The sequence below is a fragment of the Carcharhinus amblyrhynchos genome, chromosome 22 (genome assembly GCF_965287045.1).
Source record: "Carcharhinus amblyrhynchos chromosome 22, sCarAmb.v2.hapA, whole genome shotgun sequence".
NCBI classification, from domain to species: domain Eukaryota; kingdom Metazoa; phylum Chordata; class Chondrichthyes; order Carcharhiniformes; family Carcharhinidae; genus Carcharhinus; species Carcharhinus amblyrhynchos.
In genome coordinates, this window is record NC_137345.1 from 24,387,561 (window position 1) to 24,406,149 (window position 18,589).

Sequence of the window (18,589 nt, forward strand, 5' to 3'; positions counted from 1 at the left end):
GGCACAGCCTCAAGATAAAGGGGGGGCAGTTCAGAACAGAGTTGAGGAGGAACTTCTTCACTCAAAGGGTGGTGAATCTCTGGAATTCTCTGCCCGTTGAAGTGGTGGAGGCTGCCTCGCTAAATATTTTTAAGAAGCGGGTTGATGGGTTTTTGATAAGAGAGGGGATTAAGGGTTATGGGGAGAGGGCGGGAAAGTGGAACTGAGCCACGACAGATCAGCCATGATCTTATTGAATGGCGGGGCAGGCTCGAAGGGCCAGATGGCCTACTCCTGCTCCTATTTCTTATGTTCTTATGTTCTTATGTTCTTAAGACAGGAAAAAGTGCAAACTTGTAAACCTCCCAGGAACATTCATTGTATACTATGAAATTGCAGGATTTAAGAAATCAATATGATTAATCTTGCAGCGGCTGATAGAGCTTGTAATTCATGTCATAAGGACCCCTTCAAAGGTGTGATCTATGACTTTCACATGGCACTGAAACTTCGCCCAAAAAGAGGACAGTTAAGCAGCGGATTTTCTCTCCAGTTGATTCTCTCCAATTGATTGTTCACAAGGGTCTCTGGTATCTAAAATTGTCTCAGGAGTCTGTTTTGTTAATACTATCTGCAACCAACACTGCTGCAACTACTCAAAAATGATAACTCCCAGGATAAAGCTCATTTGAGATGTGGCTCACCAACTTGAGTCCCAATGCTCCTGTTGTTAGTAGTCAACTCGAAAGAAGAGCAGAGGGGACTGGTTCACAGGTTGAAGCACCATGGATGGATGTTGACCAGAACTATTACTCGACCCTACAAGAGAGCTCGCAGGAAGACAATGTTCTTTGATGCACAAAATGTCAGCAGAGTTCTTTGTGAGAAGGTTGCTATGCACACAGTTGGTCAGCGCTTGTGATACCCTAAAGGTGGATTCTACTTCCTGCAAGGCCTTGCCAGTGGTAAAAGAGGTGAAGATAATCCTCAATTTCCATGCAAGCCGTTCCTTTCAGGTAGGGATAAGTGATGTGCGACGTCACTCAGGGTCACACACAGCCTAGGCCTGTCTTCAACAAGTGTAGATTTAATTGCCATGTGTCTATAGTTGTATCTTTCCACTGCTGCGCTACTGATGATGTGGAAACTGTCATCTGCCACAGTTTCAGTTTTACACCTTGGCCACTAAGATTTATCCTTGAAAGATTTCCCAAATGTTCTGAACTAACGTGTGATGCACAGTTGGACATCGCAGGTTATCACATTCAGTGAATGGCATCCTGGTACAGGAGCATTACAAGTTCTTAATCTTCTGTGGCACATGGTTTCAGTTTCTTTGCTGCGCTAAAGATTAGGTCATTCCTGTGAATGGGAATGGATGAATTGGGGTGTTGAAATCATGCTCCTGGTGCTTAGAGTTTAGGGATGTTCTGCCTGGCAAATTGCTATAGATTGTGGTGGTACGCTGCGCAATATTGCCCTGTACTTTTCAAAGGAAAGTAGTACAGATCCTTTCCTGGGAATGCTAAACATATAGTCTGCAGTGAATATTTCCACATCACTGCAGGTTGAACTGAGCAGTAAACCACAGTCCACAGTAATCAACTTTTTTGAAGATCAAAAAGATAGAAATTACTTCACAGAATCACAAAATTGTTAAGACACAGAAGGCGACCATTTGGTCCATCATGCCTGCATTGGCCCTCCACATGAGCATCATAACTAAGTGCCATTCCCCTGTACCTTCACATGAGTTCTATTCATGTATTCTATTATTCAAATGCCCTCCAGTGCCTTGCTTGAACCTGCCTCCAATACAGTTCCTGGCAGTGCATTCCAACCCACTTGCATGAAAAGTTTCTTTTCTTCTATCACGTTTTGTATTATCCACAAACTTTGAAATTGTCTCAAGTCTAGATCATTAATATATGTCAGAAAAAGCGAGAGGTCCCAACACCGACCGCCTGGGATGCCGCTGCAAGACTTCCTCCAGTCTGAAAATTATCCATTGACTGTTTCTCTTTGCTTCCTACTATTCAGCCAATTTTGTATCCACGTTACTTATGTCCCTTCCACGATAACTTTTTTCTCAAGTCTGTTGTATGTCACTGAATGCCTTTTGAACATCCAATTATATCAAAAGCATTACCTTCATTAACCCTTGCTGTTCCTACTCAGAAGACTCCAGCTTAGTTAAATACAACTTCCCCTTTAGAAAACTATGCTGGCTCTTTCGAATCAAACCACATTTTTAAAAGTAACTCCTAATTCTATCACAAATAATTGTTAATAGAACTTACGCACCACTGATGAAAGGGGCATCATATGTACTGCCCTAAATATGCATTCTAGGGCATGGTTTTTATATCCGGCCTGTTGGTTGGGAGCTGGGATCGTTGTGGTGAGGTGGTGGATGCAATTACTCCTGTTATAGTGGCTAATTGGCTGAATTACTGGATGAGCATCAGGCAGACACCCCTGGGTCTTCCATCCAGGACTCTCCAAGGGTGTCCATGAATGCCAGGTTACTTCTGCCTGTAACTCCATCAGCTTCAGCCTCTGAGACTGCTGAAGGGGCACCTAGCCTGGAGCAGGAGACCCAAAGAAGTCCGGGGCTCACCAGGCCTTCGTCCTTGAGAGGACTCCCACCAAAGTCATGTCAAGAGGACATAATGGTTAGCAGGCTGCTTGCTTCTCTGCTGCAGATGTTGGGGAATGTATGAAGTTTGTGCTGGTGGCACAGGTGTATAATCATTGTAAATAGTTATTGCACCTTTGTCACAAAATTAATCATCACACTTCACAGAGGTCTCCTGGATTTTTCTTGCTGATGCTTCTGTTATTGCCAATGTGTGTTATTTCTCCACACCACCCCTCTGGTCATTGCACACAGTACGCTCTACATTCATCCAGTGATCCAGACTACAACTTTTCAGCTAAGTGCTGTCACCCAATGAACGTCATGTTGATCCAGTCATTAATCGGACCAATGTGAATTCCTACTTGATATGCTGTAGGGTGGGAGCATTGTAGATGGCTGCTTATTTAAGAAACATTAATGATCTGTTAATCCAGTTCCCATGTTCGCCATTATTCCACTATGATAATTGGGACACCGAGATCCTGCTGGCATTTGTCGCTGTTGGGAAATCGATTGTTTTCCTCCTTACTCTCTGCCCCTGCCTCCTAGGAACCCCGTAGCTGGCGAGAAGGGAAGGTTCTGTCCACAAGGTGTGGCATCTGCAGTTGTACAGTGCACCCTATTGTGCTTCTAGTAGCTAGCAGTACTGTATCTGGACGATACATCAAGCAGAACATTTACTGTTACTTAATCTGAATTGCGTTGGCAAGTGCGAGGTGGTCCACTTTGGTAGGAATAATGGTAGGAAGGATTATTACTTACGTGGAGAAAAACTGCAGCAGGCGACGGTGCAGAGGGACCTCGGGGTCCTTGTGCATGAGTCGCGAAAACCCAGCTTGCAGGTGCAGCAGGTGGTCAGGAAGGCTAATGGGATGCTGGCCTTCATAGCGAGGGGGATTGAATATAAAAGTAGGGAGGTCTTGCTGCGACTGTATAGGGCATTGGTGAGGCCGCAGCTGGAGTACTGTGTGCAGTTTTGGTCGCCGTACTCACGCAAGGATATTTTGGCCCTGGAGGGAGTGCAGAGGAGGTTTACTAGGCTGATGCCGGAGTTGAGGGGGTTGAGCTATGAGGAGAGGCTGAATAAACTAGGCTTGTACTCGTTAGAGTTTAGAAGAATGAGGGGAGATCTCATTGAGACATATAAGATGATGAATGGGATGGATAGGTTAGAGATGGAGAGACTCTTCCCGCTCAGAAAGGATAGTAGGACTAGAGGGCACAGCCTCAAGATAAAGGGGGGGGCGGTTTAGAACGGAGTTGAGGAGGAACTTCTTCACTCAAAGGGTGGTGAATCTCTGGAATTCTCTGCCCGTTGAAGTGGTGGAGGCTACCTCGCTAAATATTTTTAAGACGCAGGTTGATGGGTTTTTGATAAAAGAGGGGATTAAGGGTTATGGGGAGAGGGTGGGAATGTGGAACTGAGCCACGACAGATCAACCATGATCTTATTGAATGGCGGGGCAGGCTCGAGGGGCTAGATGGCCTACTCCTGCTCCTATTTCTTATGTTCTTATGCATATCTCAAATTAACATAATTTTGTTGAACATCTTTGCTCTTTTATCTTGTAGAGCAATATAGCTTACAAAACTTAGGAAACAGTTCTGTTATCATGAGCAAGTAGACCTCTCCTTCTCAAAACAAGATAAAATGTTTTCCTGTTTGTTGTTTCTGACTTTGAGATGAGATGGGTGACACGGTAGCACAATGGTTAGCTCTGCTGCCTTAAAGTGCCAGGGATCTGGGTTCTATTCCCGGCTTGGGTCACTGTTTGTATGGTGTTTGCACATTCTCCTCATGTTTGTGTGGGTTTTCCTCCGGGTGCTCCGGTTTTCTCCCATAATCTAAAGATATGTGGGTTAGGTGGATTGGCCATGCTAAATTGCCCCCTAGTGTCAGGGAAACCAGGAGACTAAATGTCTGAGGTCATGGGCTTAGGGCCTGGTGGGAGTGTGGTCTGTGCAGACTTGATGGGCTGAATGGCCTCCTTCTGCACTGTAGGGATTCTGTGTCCTCAAGGGAAAATAAAAGTTGCCAACCTGTTGGGAAAGCTTGTGTGCTATTGAGCCCAGTGACAAGTTGCAGAGACTTCAAGTGAGACTGTACAATTATTTCACTTGTACAAATAAGGGTTTGTTTGTCTTTAGCTTGGCCTGTATATTTTAATAAACCGCCAGGGGATTTTATAATGCTCCTTGACTTGATTTATAGCCAAGAATAGGATAAATTACTATACCCACTTAGACACTCATTGGTCAAGCCTCTCTTCTAGCTTCATGGCTAGAGGGTGAAGTTTCAGAGCAGCAGACCATTCCTTCCCATCAAACGAGATGTGTGCAATGAATTGTAACACTTTCACTGTTAACAGGATCACTGTAATATCAATCATATTTAATGTCAGACTGATGCAATTACAGGGGGCATACTCCTTGGGACAAGGGGTAATTTCAGCAAAACCAGTGAGCTGGCATTCTGTGGAGACCTCGAAGATTACAAATTGCTTGTGGGAATTTTGTAATCCACTAAGAGTTGTTTTTATACTTTCTTTAGAAACTGGGTCATTTCTATTTATCAGTCTTTCAGCTGAATTTCACCTCTGTTCATATTGATTTGGGAAATATATTACAAATTCCACAAGCCTTTCTGGAATGATTTATTTTGTTGTGCTGATGTTTAGTAACTTGGACGATTCAGTATAATTTAGCATAACAGGTGAGAGAAAATTCAAGAGTAGCATACCACGGAATTGTTGTTTTTGTTTACATATCACCTGATAGCTTGCCTTGATTTTTAAAATGTCTGTTTATGAAATTACATTTGCTTTATGAAGATTATTGCGAGCAATTTAAGTTTTAAGTTTAATTAGCTTCTGGCTTTAAGTTTGGCATACTCATTCTGAATCTTATTACTTGCTGACAGGTAGGTATAATGGCAGGAAAGGTACTTGCACTTTCGTAAAACTGCATTTCCGTTGTGGAATTCCCTGGTATGTCTTGTATGTAATTTGTGTAGGTAGGAGTGTTGACCTTTGCCCTGCAAAAATGTAGGGTTTTCCTTATGAGAGGGACCAACAGGTAAAGCAGGTACAGAAATAGAAAATGCTGGAAAGTCTCAGCAGGTCTGACAGCATCTTTGTCAGAGCTCTGACGAAGGATCATCCAGACTCAAAATGTTGGCTCCATTCTCTCTTCACACATGCTGTTAGACCTGTGAGATTTTCCAGCATTTTCTGTTTTTGTTTCAGATTCCAGCATCCGCAGTATTTTGCTTTTAGATAAAGCAGATATATTATTGATCATTAATATTATAATAAAGGTAGCTTTTGTTCCTGAAATTGTGCCTAATATTTGAAATATAGTGACTGCTTTACACTTGATACTGGTTTAGTTGAATATGTAGGCAGTGGTATTTCATAGAAGGTACTTGTGACCTGACATAGTTGGCTTGTACACTGTCATTTTATCTCTGGAAACTGGGATTAAATCCAACATGAAATATTGGAAAGAGAGTCTCTTGTTTCTGCCAGCTGTAAGGGTACTTTATGAAATGTGTGTGATCTTGGCCTAGTTCTTAATTAGTGTAAGTCCATGAAATTGACAGAGATCGTTGCCAAATTCAGTTTTTGTTGGGCACAAGGGTGGCAGGTGTAGAGGATGGAGACATTCTCACTGATGAGTTCAGTGGACGATTTTGCAAAATTAAAGTGATGGAAAATGCTACAGAGAAGGAAATGAGGGAATGTTTGGAAATGGAGGCATTAATTGGAGTTACATATGAAATGTTGAAAGTTTCTTTCATTTTTAACTTCCGAAAATCAAAAGTACATTGCCTGGTTGAGCTGGCAGCTTTTCAAACCTGGACTGCTTATATTGCAACAGGAGCAGAGTGCTATTTACTTTATCTTAATTGTTTACTGAAAACCTAGTAGTAAATGTTGTTAAAATTAATTTGGATGTTTAAATAAATTGATGATGTGGAATTTGTAGTTTTGCAATTAAATTTGCATCGAGAATATTGTCTACATGGGAGTGTTATAATGTGGAAGGGTCCTTTTCTGGCTGGAGGTCAGTCACCAGTGGTGTGCCGCAGGGCTCAGTGCTGGGACCTCCTCTTTGTAATATATGTAAATGATTTGGAAGAGGGCGTACGTGGTATGATCGGCAAGTTTGCAGATGACACCAAGATGGCAGGTTTGGCGGATACTGCCTTACGAATCTGGTAGAATTTTTTGAGGAGGTGACAAAAACGGTTGACGATGGACGAGCCGTTGATGTCATCTATATGGATTTCTGTAAGGCGTTTGACAAAGTCCCTCACGGTAGGCTGGTAGAAAAAGTTAAGGCACATGGGATACAAGGACAGTTAGCTAGATGGATTGAAAACTGGCTGGGCAACAGGAGACAGAGAGTAGTAGTGGAAGGGTCCTTTTCTGGCTGGAGGTCAGTCACCAGTGGTGTGCCGCAGAGCTCAGTACTGGGACCTCTTCTCTTTGTAATATATATAAACGACTTGGAAGAGGGCATACGTGGTGTGATCAGCAAGTTTGCAGATGACACCAAGATGGCAGGTTTGGCGGATACTGAGGTGGATTGTCAGGTGACACAGCAAGATATAGATAGGTTGGTATACTGGGCAGATAGATGGCAGATGGAATTTAGTCCTGACAAATGTGAGGTGATGCATTTTGGAAGGAATAATGCAGGGAGGAGTTACATGATAAAAGGTAGACCGATTAAGAGTATAGAAATACTGAGGGATCTGGGAGTGCAAGTGCACAAGTCTCTGAAGGTGTCAACACAGGTAGAGAAGGTTGTGAAGAAAGCTTATGGAATGCTAGCCTTTATTGGAAGGGGTATAGAGTATAAGAGCTGTCGTCTAATGCTTCAGTTGTACAGAACGTTGGTTAGACCGCATTTGGAGTACTGCGTCCAGTTCTGGTCACCTTACTACCGGAAGGACGTGGAGACCCTGGAGAGAGTGCAGGGGAGGTTTACCAGGATGCTGCCTGGTATGGAAGGACTGAGTTACGAGGAAAGATTGGAAAAACTGGCGCTCTTCTCCTTAGAAAGACAGATTAAGGGGGGATCTGATAGAGGTGTATAAAATAATGAAGGGAATAGATAGAGTCAACAGTGGCAGGCTTTTCCCTAGATTGGGGACAACTATTACGAGAGGTCACAATCTAAGGGTGAGGGGGGAGAAGTATAATTTGGATACTAGAGGAAGGTTTTTCACGCAGAGGGTCGTGGGGGTATGGAACGCGCTACCAAGTAAGGTGGCGGAGGCAGGCACGTTGGACTTGTTTAAGGTTTACTTAGATAGGCACATGAGTGAAACAGGGATGGAGAGTTATAGAAGACGGTATTAAAAAGGGTCAGAGCCTCGGGACGACACTGGAAATGTAACATTACATGTTAATGTTAATGTCTCTTTTAATCCACAGATGTCGGTCCACCTTGTTGTCAAACGAGGGGCATGCACACGGTGGGTTGTGCGTGGGCTGCTCTTGGAGGTTTCGAGAGTGGCCTAGTACTTCGTGTCGTTGTGTGTGCTTAATCCTGGACCAGCAGACGGGCACCACAACAGCTCAGTGACTATCACTGCTAGCTGTGCAGATACATGGATTTAGGCCTGTGTCTGTGGGAGTTTGCGCATTCTCCCTGTGGTTGCGTGGGTTTCCTCCGGGTGTTCCGGTTTCCTCCCACACCCCAAAGATGTGCTGTTAAGCTGATTGGTGTACCAAATTGACCCTACACTATTCTCCCCCGGATCTGGCTACATTAGGTGTACCATTCCCATACACACAGGGCAGGGTAGGTGTAGGAAAATGCTTTGTTGAAATGGTGGCGTGGGTTCGTTGGGCCGAAGGGCCTGTTTCCCGTGCTGGGTTGCTGTTTGCTCTTTGCTCTTTGTTGTTGTTGCCCAGTGAAGCCTTACAAGCTACCTGCACGTCCCTGAAGATTAAACTATGTTCAGAGCTTTTTGAATTCCAAAGGTGAGTTGTTTCTAAGAAGTGTTTATTTGAATGGTAGCAGCCTGATGTGCCTATTTCTTTTACACATTGGTGGTTAGAAAACTTAAAGGGTATGATCGATTGAAGACCTGTTCTGTTTCAGATCTTAAGAATTTCACATGATTTTTCATAGGATTCTTGCATAGCTGCAGTTCTTCAGGTAGTCTGTCTGTAAGGCAGATTTTTGGTGGAATTTGAAGAAGTTAGTCTTTTCACCACCTTTTCTGTAAGCAGCTCTCATCAGATTCAAATTTTTGACCAGATACCTTGGGCTTGTGATATGCTAATGGATGAACAATCAAAATGCACTTTGTTTGTCATACATCAAGTGTATATTGTAAGAAATTTGCTATAGCAGATTTCTTTGATCATTTGGGATCAAGCAGTTTGTGTTATTCAGCAGTTATTAGAAGATACAAAGCTTGGATAATGGAACAACTTAACATTGTGGTGTCTCTAGGCAACAAATAGCTTGTTCTTCAGTCTTTTCCTGCTGATTTTAGAATCTATTGTTGATTGGCAGCTTTGACCAATTGTGAAATATACTGGTATGTTTTTCTTTTCTGCTAGAAGAGACATAAATGGGAATTGCAGCATATGTTCTTAAATTCCCTTTTTACTGCATGCCTGTAGGGACTCCATGAAAAATCCTTCCCACATAACAGCTTTTTGTGAAGGACATTTTGGCCAAGTTATGAAAGTTACTACAGAGAACTGCACTGGTTTTGAGACTTCTCATCTATGGATACTTCTTTATGACGTACTGGGAAGAAAAATCCTCATGATGGTGATTGACCTACTTCTGTTTCTGTCTCCTAATTGAAGTTTTTTAAACCTAAATTGTGTAGTATTTTAATTGCGTTGATTCCTCATGATTTTAGAGGGATTACAAATTGTAGGAAGTGGGCAATGTATACTGGTTTCACTGTACAGCATTGATAAATAAAGGGGTAATTCACATAAAGTTGATTTTTGATTGCGAGAGTATTGATTTGACGATAGATGCTGATTTTTAAAGAAAACATTAACGGGGATCTGAGTTTTTCACAAGGTAAAAAGATTGAGGAATCCCAAATTATAACAGGGTATATTTTTTTCACTGTAACTTATTAATCTTCAGACCAATCAGTATGTGCATTCCTATGTGCTTTGTGTCATGAATACAACAATGCATTTATGATAGATGTAAATACATCGAATAGCATTGTACGGGTGCTGTCCAAGGAACCTCAGTAAATTCCTGCAGGTTACCCTGTTCATGGAACACACTGCGCCACTGTGCATCAGTGGTGGAGATGGGGTGCCAGTCAAGTGGGCTCCTTTGTTCTGGATGGTGCCAAGCTGCTTGAATGTTGTTGGAGCTGCATTCATCCCTACAAGTGAAGAGTTACAAAGTGACAACACAGAAACAGATCAGTTGGCCCAATTGGTTATGTAGCAGACACCCTCCTTTTTTTTACTTTATCTCATCACAACATACTTTTCTATTTCTTTTACCCTCATGTTTATTTAGCTATCCCTTAAAAGCATCAACATCTTTAGCTCTAACACTCAACCATGAAACATTTCTCAAGGGGCTTCACAGAGGTAGAATAAAAATGGATACCAAGTCAAAGAAGAGCTATTAGATGAGGTGATCAGAAAATTGTTCAGAGGAAATTTGAAGAATAGGCTTAAAGGAGGAGGCACAAGTTGGAGGCATGGCCATCAATGGTGGGGTGAAAAAGCACACATGAGGGTAGAGTCAAAAAAAATAAAATTTGAATATTGGAAGTCATGTTGGAGGTGGTAACAGGCATAGCAACCCTACTGAAAAAATTGTTAGAGATGCACTTTCTATGGCTGGGTAGATGAGTGCAACTAGTTAAGGGTGATCTCATCAAACTGGATAAGAGAGAATAGACATTGGAGTGTTGCAGAGAAGCTGAGGAGTACAAAGAGCCATTAGGCATTGTGCTTATAGCCATCAAAAATATGTCTGATGATTAGCACCATTTTGGGAGGGGGAAAAATGTAATTGATAGCAGGAAATTGCTGGTGAAATTGGTACAGACCTTGAAAGGTGAAAGACATAATGGGAGTGGAAAAAGGTTTGTAGATTTGTTTGTAGATTGCAAGGAGAGGGCAATTGTGATGGTAATTTTGTGGTGTTAATTCCTGAGAAGAGGGATTCATTTATATTGTTAGCTGTTGGGATTGTGGGCTGGTGGTGAGGATCAGCAGGTTAATGTGAATGAGATTTATGAACAGTAATTGGATCCCTTGGAGGGCACGCCTTCAGGGAAGACGTGGGGAAATTGGAAGAGAAATTCGAACAAGAGGGTGATTCAAAGCTGTTATAGAGAGACAGTTTGGATAGAAATAGTTTTTAGGGTTCTAGATAGATCTATCTGGACGAAATTTGAATGGATGCATGGTTTCTGGTAACCATGGTTTTGTGGAAAGCATCAAGGATTCTGGATAAGATTTCATACATTTTCCTGAATTTGATTGCAATTATTTTCTTTTCTTGGCTTACTCAGAGTTAAGTTTATTTGGCCGGTTTTCAACATTGTAGCTTATTTTCTTGGGAGGGAATTTTTTTTGGAAGCATGTGGGAGCTTGTGTATTTCAAATAAAAACATTCTGTACAAAAACAGAGATAATGCTAAATGTATGCAAAATGTTACTTAAGTCTCCTGAAAGAGTATTATGTACTTGTCACCTTCCATTTGGAAATATGTCAGGTATTTAGGATTAATATTGAAGAGAATCATGAGAGGCAACAGGAATATGAAGCTTTATAATGAGAGAATACAGGAACTGGGACCAAACATAATGCTAGAAAGAATCAGAAGCGCAGTGGGTATCTCTCTATGACCCCACCCAATGTCTACTGAGAACGAACTAGATGTTTTAGCATCAAAAAAACTACACGGGTGGCTTGGATAAAAGCAAATTATTGTAGATGCTGGAAGCTGAAACAAAACTGAAGGCATTGGAAAATCTCAGTGAATCTGACAGCATCTGTGGAGGGAGAACAGAGCTAACATTTCAAGTCTTAACGACCCTTCGTCAGTTGAAATTAGGATGTTGTCTTCCACTCCAAAGGGTTGTTAAGACTTGAAATGATAGCTCTATTCTCTCTCCACAGAAACTGCCAAACCTGCTGAGATTTTCCAACATTTTCTGTTCACTAAATAATAAAATTGTCGGTCACAGTTTGGACAAGGTTAAAATGTTTGCTAATTAATAAAACTCCATGCTGCAATGCATATCCTCTGAAGTGTTGGTCAGTTGCTCTTTTGAAAGAAAAGCTTATTTGAAATGCCAGTGTCTGTTGAGTGCAGAGTCATTAGTGCTCATCTGCCCAAATGTGCCATCAGTGCTGTGAATATCCTGAAATTACAGGTCTTGAGCATTGAAGGTTGCTAGAAATTTCTCTGTTCAGCAAATCTGCTTTATAGTTAGAATTCTGTGAATCCTTTTGAAGTATCCTTGAGTTGGCAATTCTGAGTGACTTTTGGTTCAAATGTTACAAGATGTCTTCAAAGAACTTCATCGATATATTTTATATTTGCACCAAAATCACAGCCAGTCTGAAGCTGTCAAAAGTAACAGACGAATCAGAGGCTGCAGTAACAAATTATCATGTGAGAAGTAAACAGCCACTTGGATAAATTTTGTGTTGAAGGGTGGTGCAGGAATAAGATTTTTTTTTCACATTTTTCAGGAGAATGGTAAATGTATATTTTCTCTTAAATATACTGATTGCATTGAGTACTTTTACCTATTTAATATTCAATAAACCTGACTTGTAGTTTAATCTGTAGTTTGGTAGCAATATTAAGTTAAAGAGATCATGCGATGTTATGTAAACTAGTGATAAGGGATCTCTATCTACTTCCTTGGCCTTGCTGCATGTAAATGGATATTAAGAGGTAAAGACACCCTTCAAATCACTGGAGAAGCAAAGATTCCTCATGGGAGTAGGTATATGTAAATTGACCATGGGACCGACAAATGATGCTATCACAATGAAAATTCCATGAGTGACGTTGCTGTCAGTTTCTTAACAGAATAATGCACAATATTTTTCATCCATTTCAGCATTTGAATGTATGATTACATAGCAATCTATAGTATTCTTAAATTGTCACTATGCTTTTTGGGGATGCAGCCAATTTGTCTGCAACAGGAAAAATAATGACTAACTTCATTTTTATTCCAGGTGGCTCTTTAGGCAGAGTAACTCTCCAGAAACAGCAGTCACTCCCTTCGCGGCCTGTTATTCCATTAGTGGCACGAATTGCAGATCAGAATGCGTCAGGGGCGCCGCCAATGACGATAAGAGAAAAATCCCGTCATGAAAAGTTCAAACAACTTTTAAGCAGCGCACATACAGATTTAGGTAAGTTCATGAGGAAATAACAAATGAAATCCATTACATTTAACCTTTGATAAGAGTTTATGTCATGTATATGAGAACTAATAACATTTCCCTCTGTTTGATTTACTGTGAGAGGACTTAACCAGAACTTTATCTTCCTTGCCTCAGCTCCCTCCCCTTGCACCTCCCTCTCCTCTCCACGCCTCTCCTCCACATCTCTCCATTTCCCCTCCCACCACCTTGCTTCTTTCTTTCTGCACTTTATTTTTGCACGTGTACACAATGAAAATTGCAGGGCCTTTTGCACTCATCTTTTTTACATATCTCTGTCATAATGCTTCATCTTTTGTTGTTGAGGTTGAGTTGGATGATGTGTCATCTTAACACATCACTATGCATTGAAAGTGAATGCAAGCAAATGAAATGTCTGCAGTTCCTGCTATACATAGAACAGCCATCTGGATGTAAGAAAATATTAAATGCAGAGACTTTTTAAGCTTAATTTCTTTTTCTGTTAAGACCTAATGAATGCCAAGACAGTTTTCACAAACATGATATTCCTGATTCCTTCCTGGAATATTTAATCAAATCTACCAACTTTTGAGTAATCTGATGCCTTGTTAGTTGTGAAGTACTCTTAGTCCTTAGCAGGGATATAAAAGAGAGACCAGAAAGCTTAACCAGGTTTTACCAGTCAACCAATTGCAGTGACTTAATCTAGATGTTCATTTTTAATATGACATGGCTGATTGTATTTGCATAAAAGGCTGTACTTTATTATATGGACTCAGATTAAACATGTGGCTGAAGAGGCAATATAATTTTTGAATTATCTTCCCTTGCGATGTGAACATCAATATTGTAGCATCTCTTGACTACTTCATACAAGTCTCTGAGCGATATTTGCCTGGATATAAAGGGATTATTGAGTAGCTGACTGCTTCTGATTTCTGTCAGTGGCTCCCAGCTCCCGATTTCTCTCACTGGCTCCCACATTGTACACTATATTCTAATTTAAGGACGTTAAAAAGGATTCCCTTTTCGAAGCCTCTGTTTAAAAAAAATTAGTTGTGAGCATCAATAGCTAGGACATCATTTATTACCTGTACGTTATCCTTGAGAAGATGGTGTTGAGTTGCCTTGAACCTCTGCAGACCCTGAGGTGTAGGCATATCCACAGTGCTATTAGAGAGGGAGTTTCAAGATGTTGGCCCAGTGGCAGTGAAGGATGGCAATATATTTCCATGTCAGGATGGTGAATAACTTGAGGAGACCTCCAGGTGGTGGTGTTCGCAGGCAACTGCTGTTCTTCTTCTAGATGGTAGTGGTTGTGAATTTGAAAGGTGTTGCTCAAGGAACCATGGTGAGTTCCTGCAGTGCATCCTGTAGGTGGTACACACAGCTTGCACTGTTTGTCAGTGCTGAAGGATTGAATATTTGTGGAAAGGGTAGCAATCAAGCCAGTTGCTTTGTCGAGGTTTAAATGTTGTGGGTGTAGCACTCATGCAGGCAAGTGGAGAATATTCCAATACACCCTTCCTTGTGCTCTGTAAGTATGGGACAGGCTTGTGGAGGGGTTGTGTGTGTGGAGTTGGTCAAAGGTAACCCAGGATGGGGGATTCAGCAATGGTAATGGCATTGAATGGTAAAGTGCAATGGTTAGATCCTCTGTTGTTGGAGATGGTCATTACATAATAAGATCTAGGAGTAGGCCATTTGGCCCCTCGCGCCTGCTCTGCCATTCAATAAATACATGGCTGATCTTTTTGTGGACTCAGCTCTTCTTACCCACCTGCTCACCTTTTACCTTTACTTTAGTTCCTTTACTGTTCAAAAATGTATCTATCCTTACCTTAAAAACATTTAATGAGGTAGCCTCAACTGCTTCACTGGGCAGGGAATTCCACAGATTCATAGGTTCGTTGCCTGGTATGTGTGACACGAATGTTACTTGCCACTTGTCAGCCCAAGCATGGATCTTGTCCAGGTCTTGCTGCATTTGGTCATGCATTGAAGCAGTTTATGAGAAGTCACGAATGGTGCTGAACATTGTGCAGCCATCTGTGAACATCCCCACTTCTGACCTTATGATGGAAGGAAGGGTTACTTATGGGTCACTGGCATTCAGTGCTTTATCTAAAGGATGGCACAAGGTCTTGAAGGAATTTATTTTATCAAATACTATTATTGCATTTTCTAAATTCAGAAGTACTTTTTACATTGACAGAGGAGCACAAAACTTTTCTACAGGTGGACCCTGGGGTTAATGAGATTTTCCTTGGGAGCATTGCACACTATAGCACAGCTGCTGTTCTTCAGTTCATATTAACTTCATGTTTCAATTACCTTAAATCTAAGCATGCACAAAAGGATGACTGAATGCAAACTTGTCTAGAGTGACTTTTTTTCTATGAGCACTGACTGAGATTGATGATCAGAAAAATTGTTATCGGGAAAGTGAATTTTCACTTGCTCTTAAAATGCTTTTTGATTCTGCAGTATACTTCAAGACGCAAGGAATTTCAAGTAGAACTGTTGGTTTAATAGTGACTGTAATAAGCAATTTCTGTAAAATCATCTTTTCTGACAAAGAAGGCATAATGTTTAACTAAAGTTGTTTCTGGAACGTTGATAGCAATGAACTTGAGGTTTGTTGGAAGCTGTCTTTGCATAATGAATGTAGATAACTATTGCCATGAAATTATTTGTTACTCGATTTTCTGAGATGTTTATTAAACAGGCAATTGCTAAATATTACTTGCTTTTATTTGTCCTGTTTGCTTACTGCTTTGGAATGAAGCAACCCTGAAATGCAAAACTTACCATTTAACATGGCCTGATCAAGACCATTTTGGAGGAGATGCAAGTATCATAGGAGACTTAATTAGCTCCATGAAAAACTGACAGAATAAAATACCGTGCAGTTGATTGTGCTGATTAAAATTAATGAGAGTGACAGATATTGAAGCAGATAACAACATTGGCATTCAATGATAGAAGGTATTTCTAAGGATTAATTCTTATTCCTTTATAGTTTGGAGTACACTGTTCCCTTGATAGTTGATAAAGCTGGCTGCAGAAATCAAATTTTTGATAAAGCTGACTATAGAAATCAAAAGCAGTTGTTGTGAGAGGATTATTATGAGGAGTGTTCACCTCAGTAATGAGATAAATAGGAGATCATTACTTGTTTGGGAGCTTATATTTCTTGTCATTGGGGCATTGAAAATCAGTATACTATATTCCTTTTCCATATCTTTCACTTTAATCATTAAAAGTGCCATTTTCTTTCAATCAATGACCAGACTCTGACCACAGACGTTAGGGAAGTGTCACTTTAGGTTTCTAAGTGTTTTATTTGTATTTTCTCATTGATTTTCAAATAATGGAAAACACCTTCTTTCACGAATGAGAAAAACAATACCGACAATATGTCTAGGGAGGAGCAATGTGAAATATTAGATGAAAATGACATTGTGAGAGGGGAAGCATTAGGGGGTTGAACCTTTTTAAAATTGGACAAATTCCTGGGCCTGGAATGAAATTTATTCTAAATTGTTACGGGAAGCAAGAGAAGAAATAGCAAAGCTCTGACCATCATTTTTAAATCCCCTATGGCTACAGGCATGGTCAATACAGTAAGAAGTCTCACAACACCAGGTTAAAGTCCAGCAGGTTTATTTGGTAGCAAAGTCCATTAGCTTTTGGAGCTCTTGCTTGGACCGAAAGCTAGTGGATTTTGCTACCAAATAAACCTGTTGGAGTTTAAGAAGTCTTAGTACCAGGTTACTGTGTTTGCCCCAGTCCAACGCCAGCATCTCCACATCATGACAGGCATGGTGTCAGATGACTGAAGAACTATTAACATACCGTGGTTTAAAAAATAAAAAAGGGATAGATTGAGTAAATAGGAGCCAGTCAGCCTAACCTCAGTGGAAAACGTTCTGAGGGACAGAATAAATTTTCATGTAGAGAAACAGGGATTAATCGAAGACAGTCAGCACAAACTTAAGGTAACATCGTGTCTGACTAACGTGGTTGAAATCTTTGAGGAGGTAATAAGGACAGTAACACGGAGGTCAATGATGTGCAATTTATGTAGTTTATGTGGATTTTGACAAGGTTTTTGATCAAGTCCCACATAACAGACTGGTCATTAAAGCCCATGAATTTCAAGGTAAGCTGACGTGAGTGGGCGAGGACCTGGCAGATGGAGTATAACGTTAGCAAATGTGAGGTTACCCACTTTGGTAGAAATAATAGTAGGAGGGATTATTATTTAAAGGGTGAAAAGCTGCAGCATGCTACAGCGCAGAGGGACCTGGGGGTCCTTGTGCACGAATCGCAAAAACCCAGTCTGCAGGTGATCAAGAAGGCGAATGGAATGTTGGCCTTTAAAGCGAGGGGGATAGAATATAAAAGCAGGGAGGTGTTGCTGCAACTGTACAGGGCACTGGTGAGGCCGCAACTGGAGTACTGCATGCAGTTTTGGTCCCCGTATTTGCAAAAGGACATATTGGCCTTGGAGGGAGTACAGAGAAAGTTCACCAGGCTGATACTGGAGATGAGGGGGTTAGCTTATGAAGAGAGATTGAATAGGCTGGGTCTGTACTTGTTAGAGTGTAGAAGGCTGAGGGGGGATCTTGTAGAGACTTACAAGATAATGAGGGGGCTAGATAGGGTAGAGGTAGAGAGATTCTTCCAGCTTAGAAAGGATAGCAGAACTAGAGGGCACAGCCTCAAAATAAGGGGGGGGGGGCTGCAGTTTAGAACGGAGTTGAGGAACTTCTTCACTCAAAGGGTGGTGAATCTCTGGAATTCTCTGCCCATTGAAGTGGTGGAGGCTACCTCACTGAATATATTTAAGTCACAGGCAGATAGATTTCTGATAGACAAGGGAATTAAGGGTTATGGGGAGAAAGCAGGAAAGTGGAACTGATTCACTTCAGATCAGCCATGATCTTATTGAATGGTAGGGCAGGCTGGAAGGGCTAGATGGCCTACTCCTGCTCGTATTTCTTATGTTCTTATGTATGTGTTGAATCCAAAATTGGCTTGAGGGCAGAAAGTGAAAGGTAATGTTCATCGGGTGCTTTTGTGACTGGAAAGCTTTTTGGCTGGGATTCTGCAGGGCTCAGTTCTAGGTTGTTTGCTTTTGTACTGTATACCAATCATTTGGAATTGGACATGGGTTAATAATTAAGAAGTTTGCAGATGCAAAAATTAGCAATGTTGTTGATGATGAGGCTTGTTGTTGTTTGTCCATCGTCGTCGATGAGGACCTTGACACCATTAGTCATTTTGAGGCTGGATGCAGTGTGTCCGAAGATGACTGATCAGGCCAATTCGGGCATGGAATGCCCTGACACACATTGGGCAGACTTGTGTAGACACTGTAGTTGTTGCGCTGGTAGCTCTGGACTTGTGCAGCTCACGCTTTAAATTGTGATTCAGCATTGCACCTTGCTCTGTAAGCTTGACGGCCCTTATGGATGAGGCAGCACCAGGTAGGGCAGTTTTGTGCCAGCATTTCCCAGGTGGTTGTGTCTATGTCAAGCGACTTCACGGAGGCCTTGAGTGTGTCTT

General features: G+C 41.4%; 1 protein-coding gene across 2 annotated transcripts in view; it reads left to right on the forward strand.

The window, feature by feature from the left end:
• Window positions 1-18,589, forward strand: part of LOC145357002 (TBC1 domain family member 22B-like) — a 326,450-nt gene that overhangs the window by 53,765 nt on the left and 254,096 nt on the right. For both annotated transcript variants that reach the window (XM_080210039.1, XM_080210041.1), the window contains one exon: window positions 12,845-13,024. In XM_080210039.1, coding sequence (XP_080066165.1) covers window positions 12,845-13,024 — 180 coding nt within the window. The remainder of the gene's footprint in view (window positions 1-12,844; window positions 13,025-18,589) is intronic.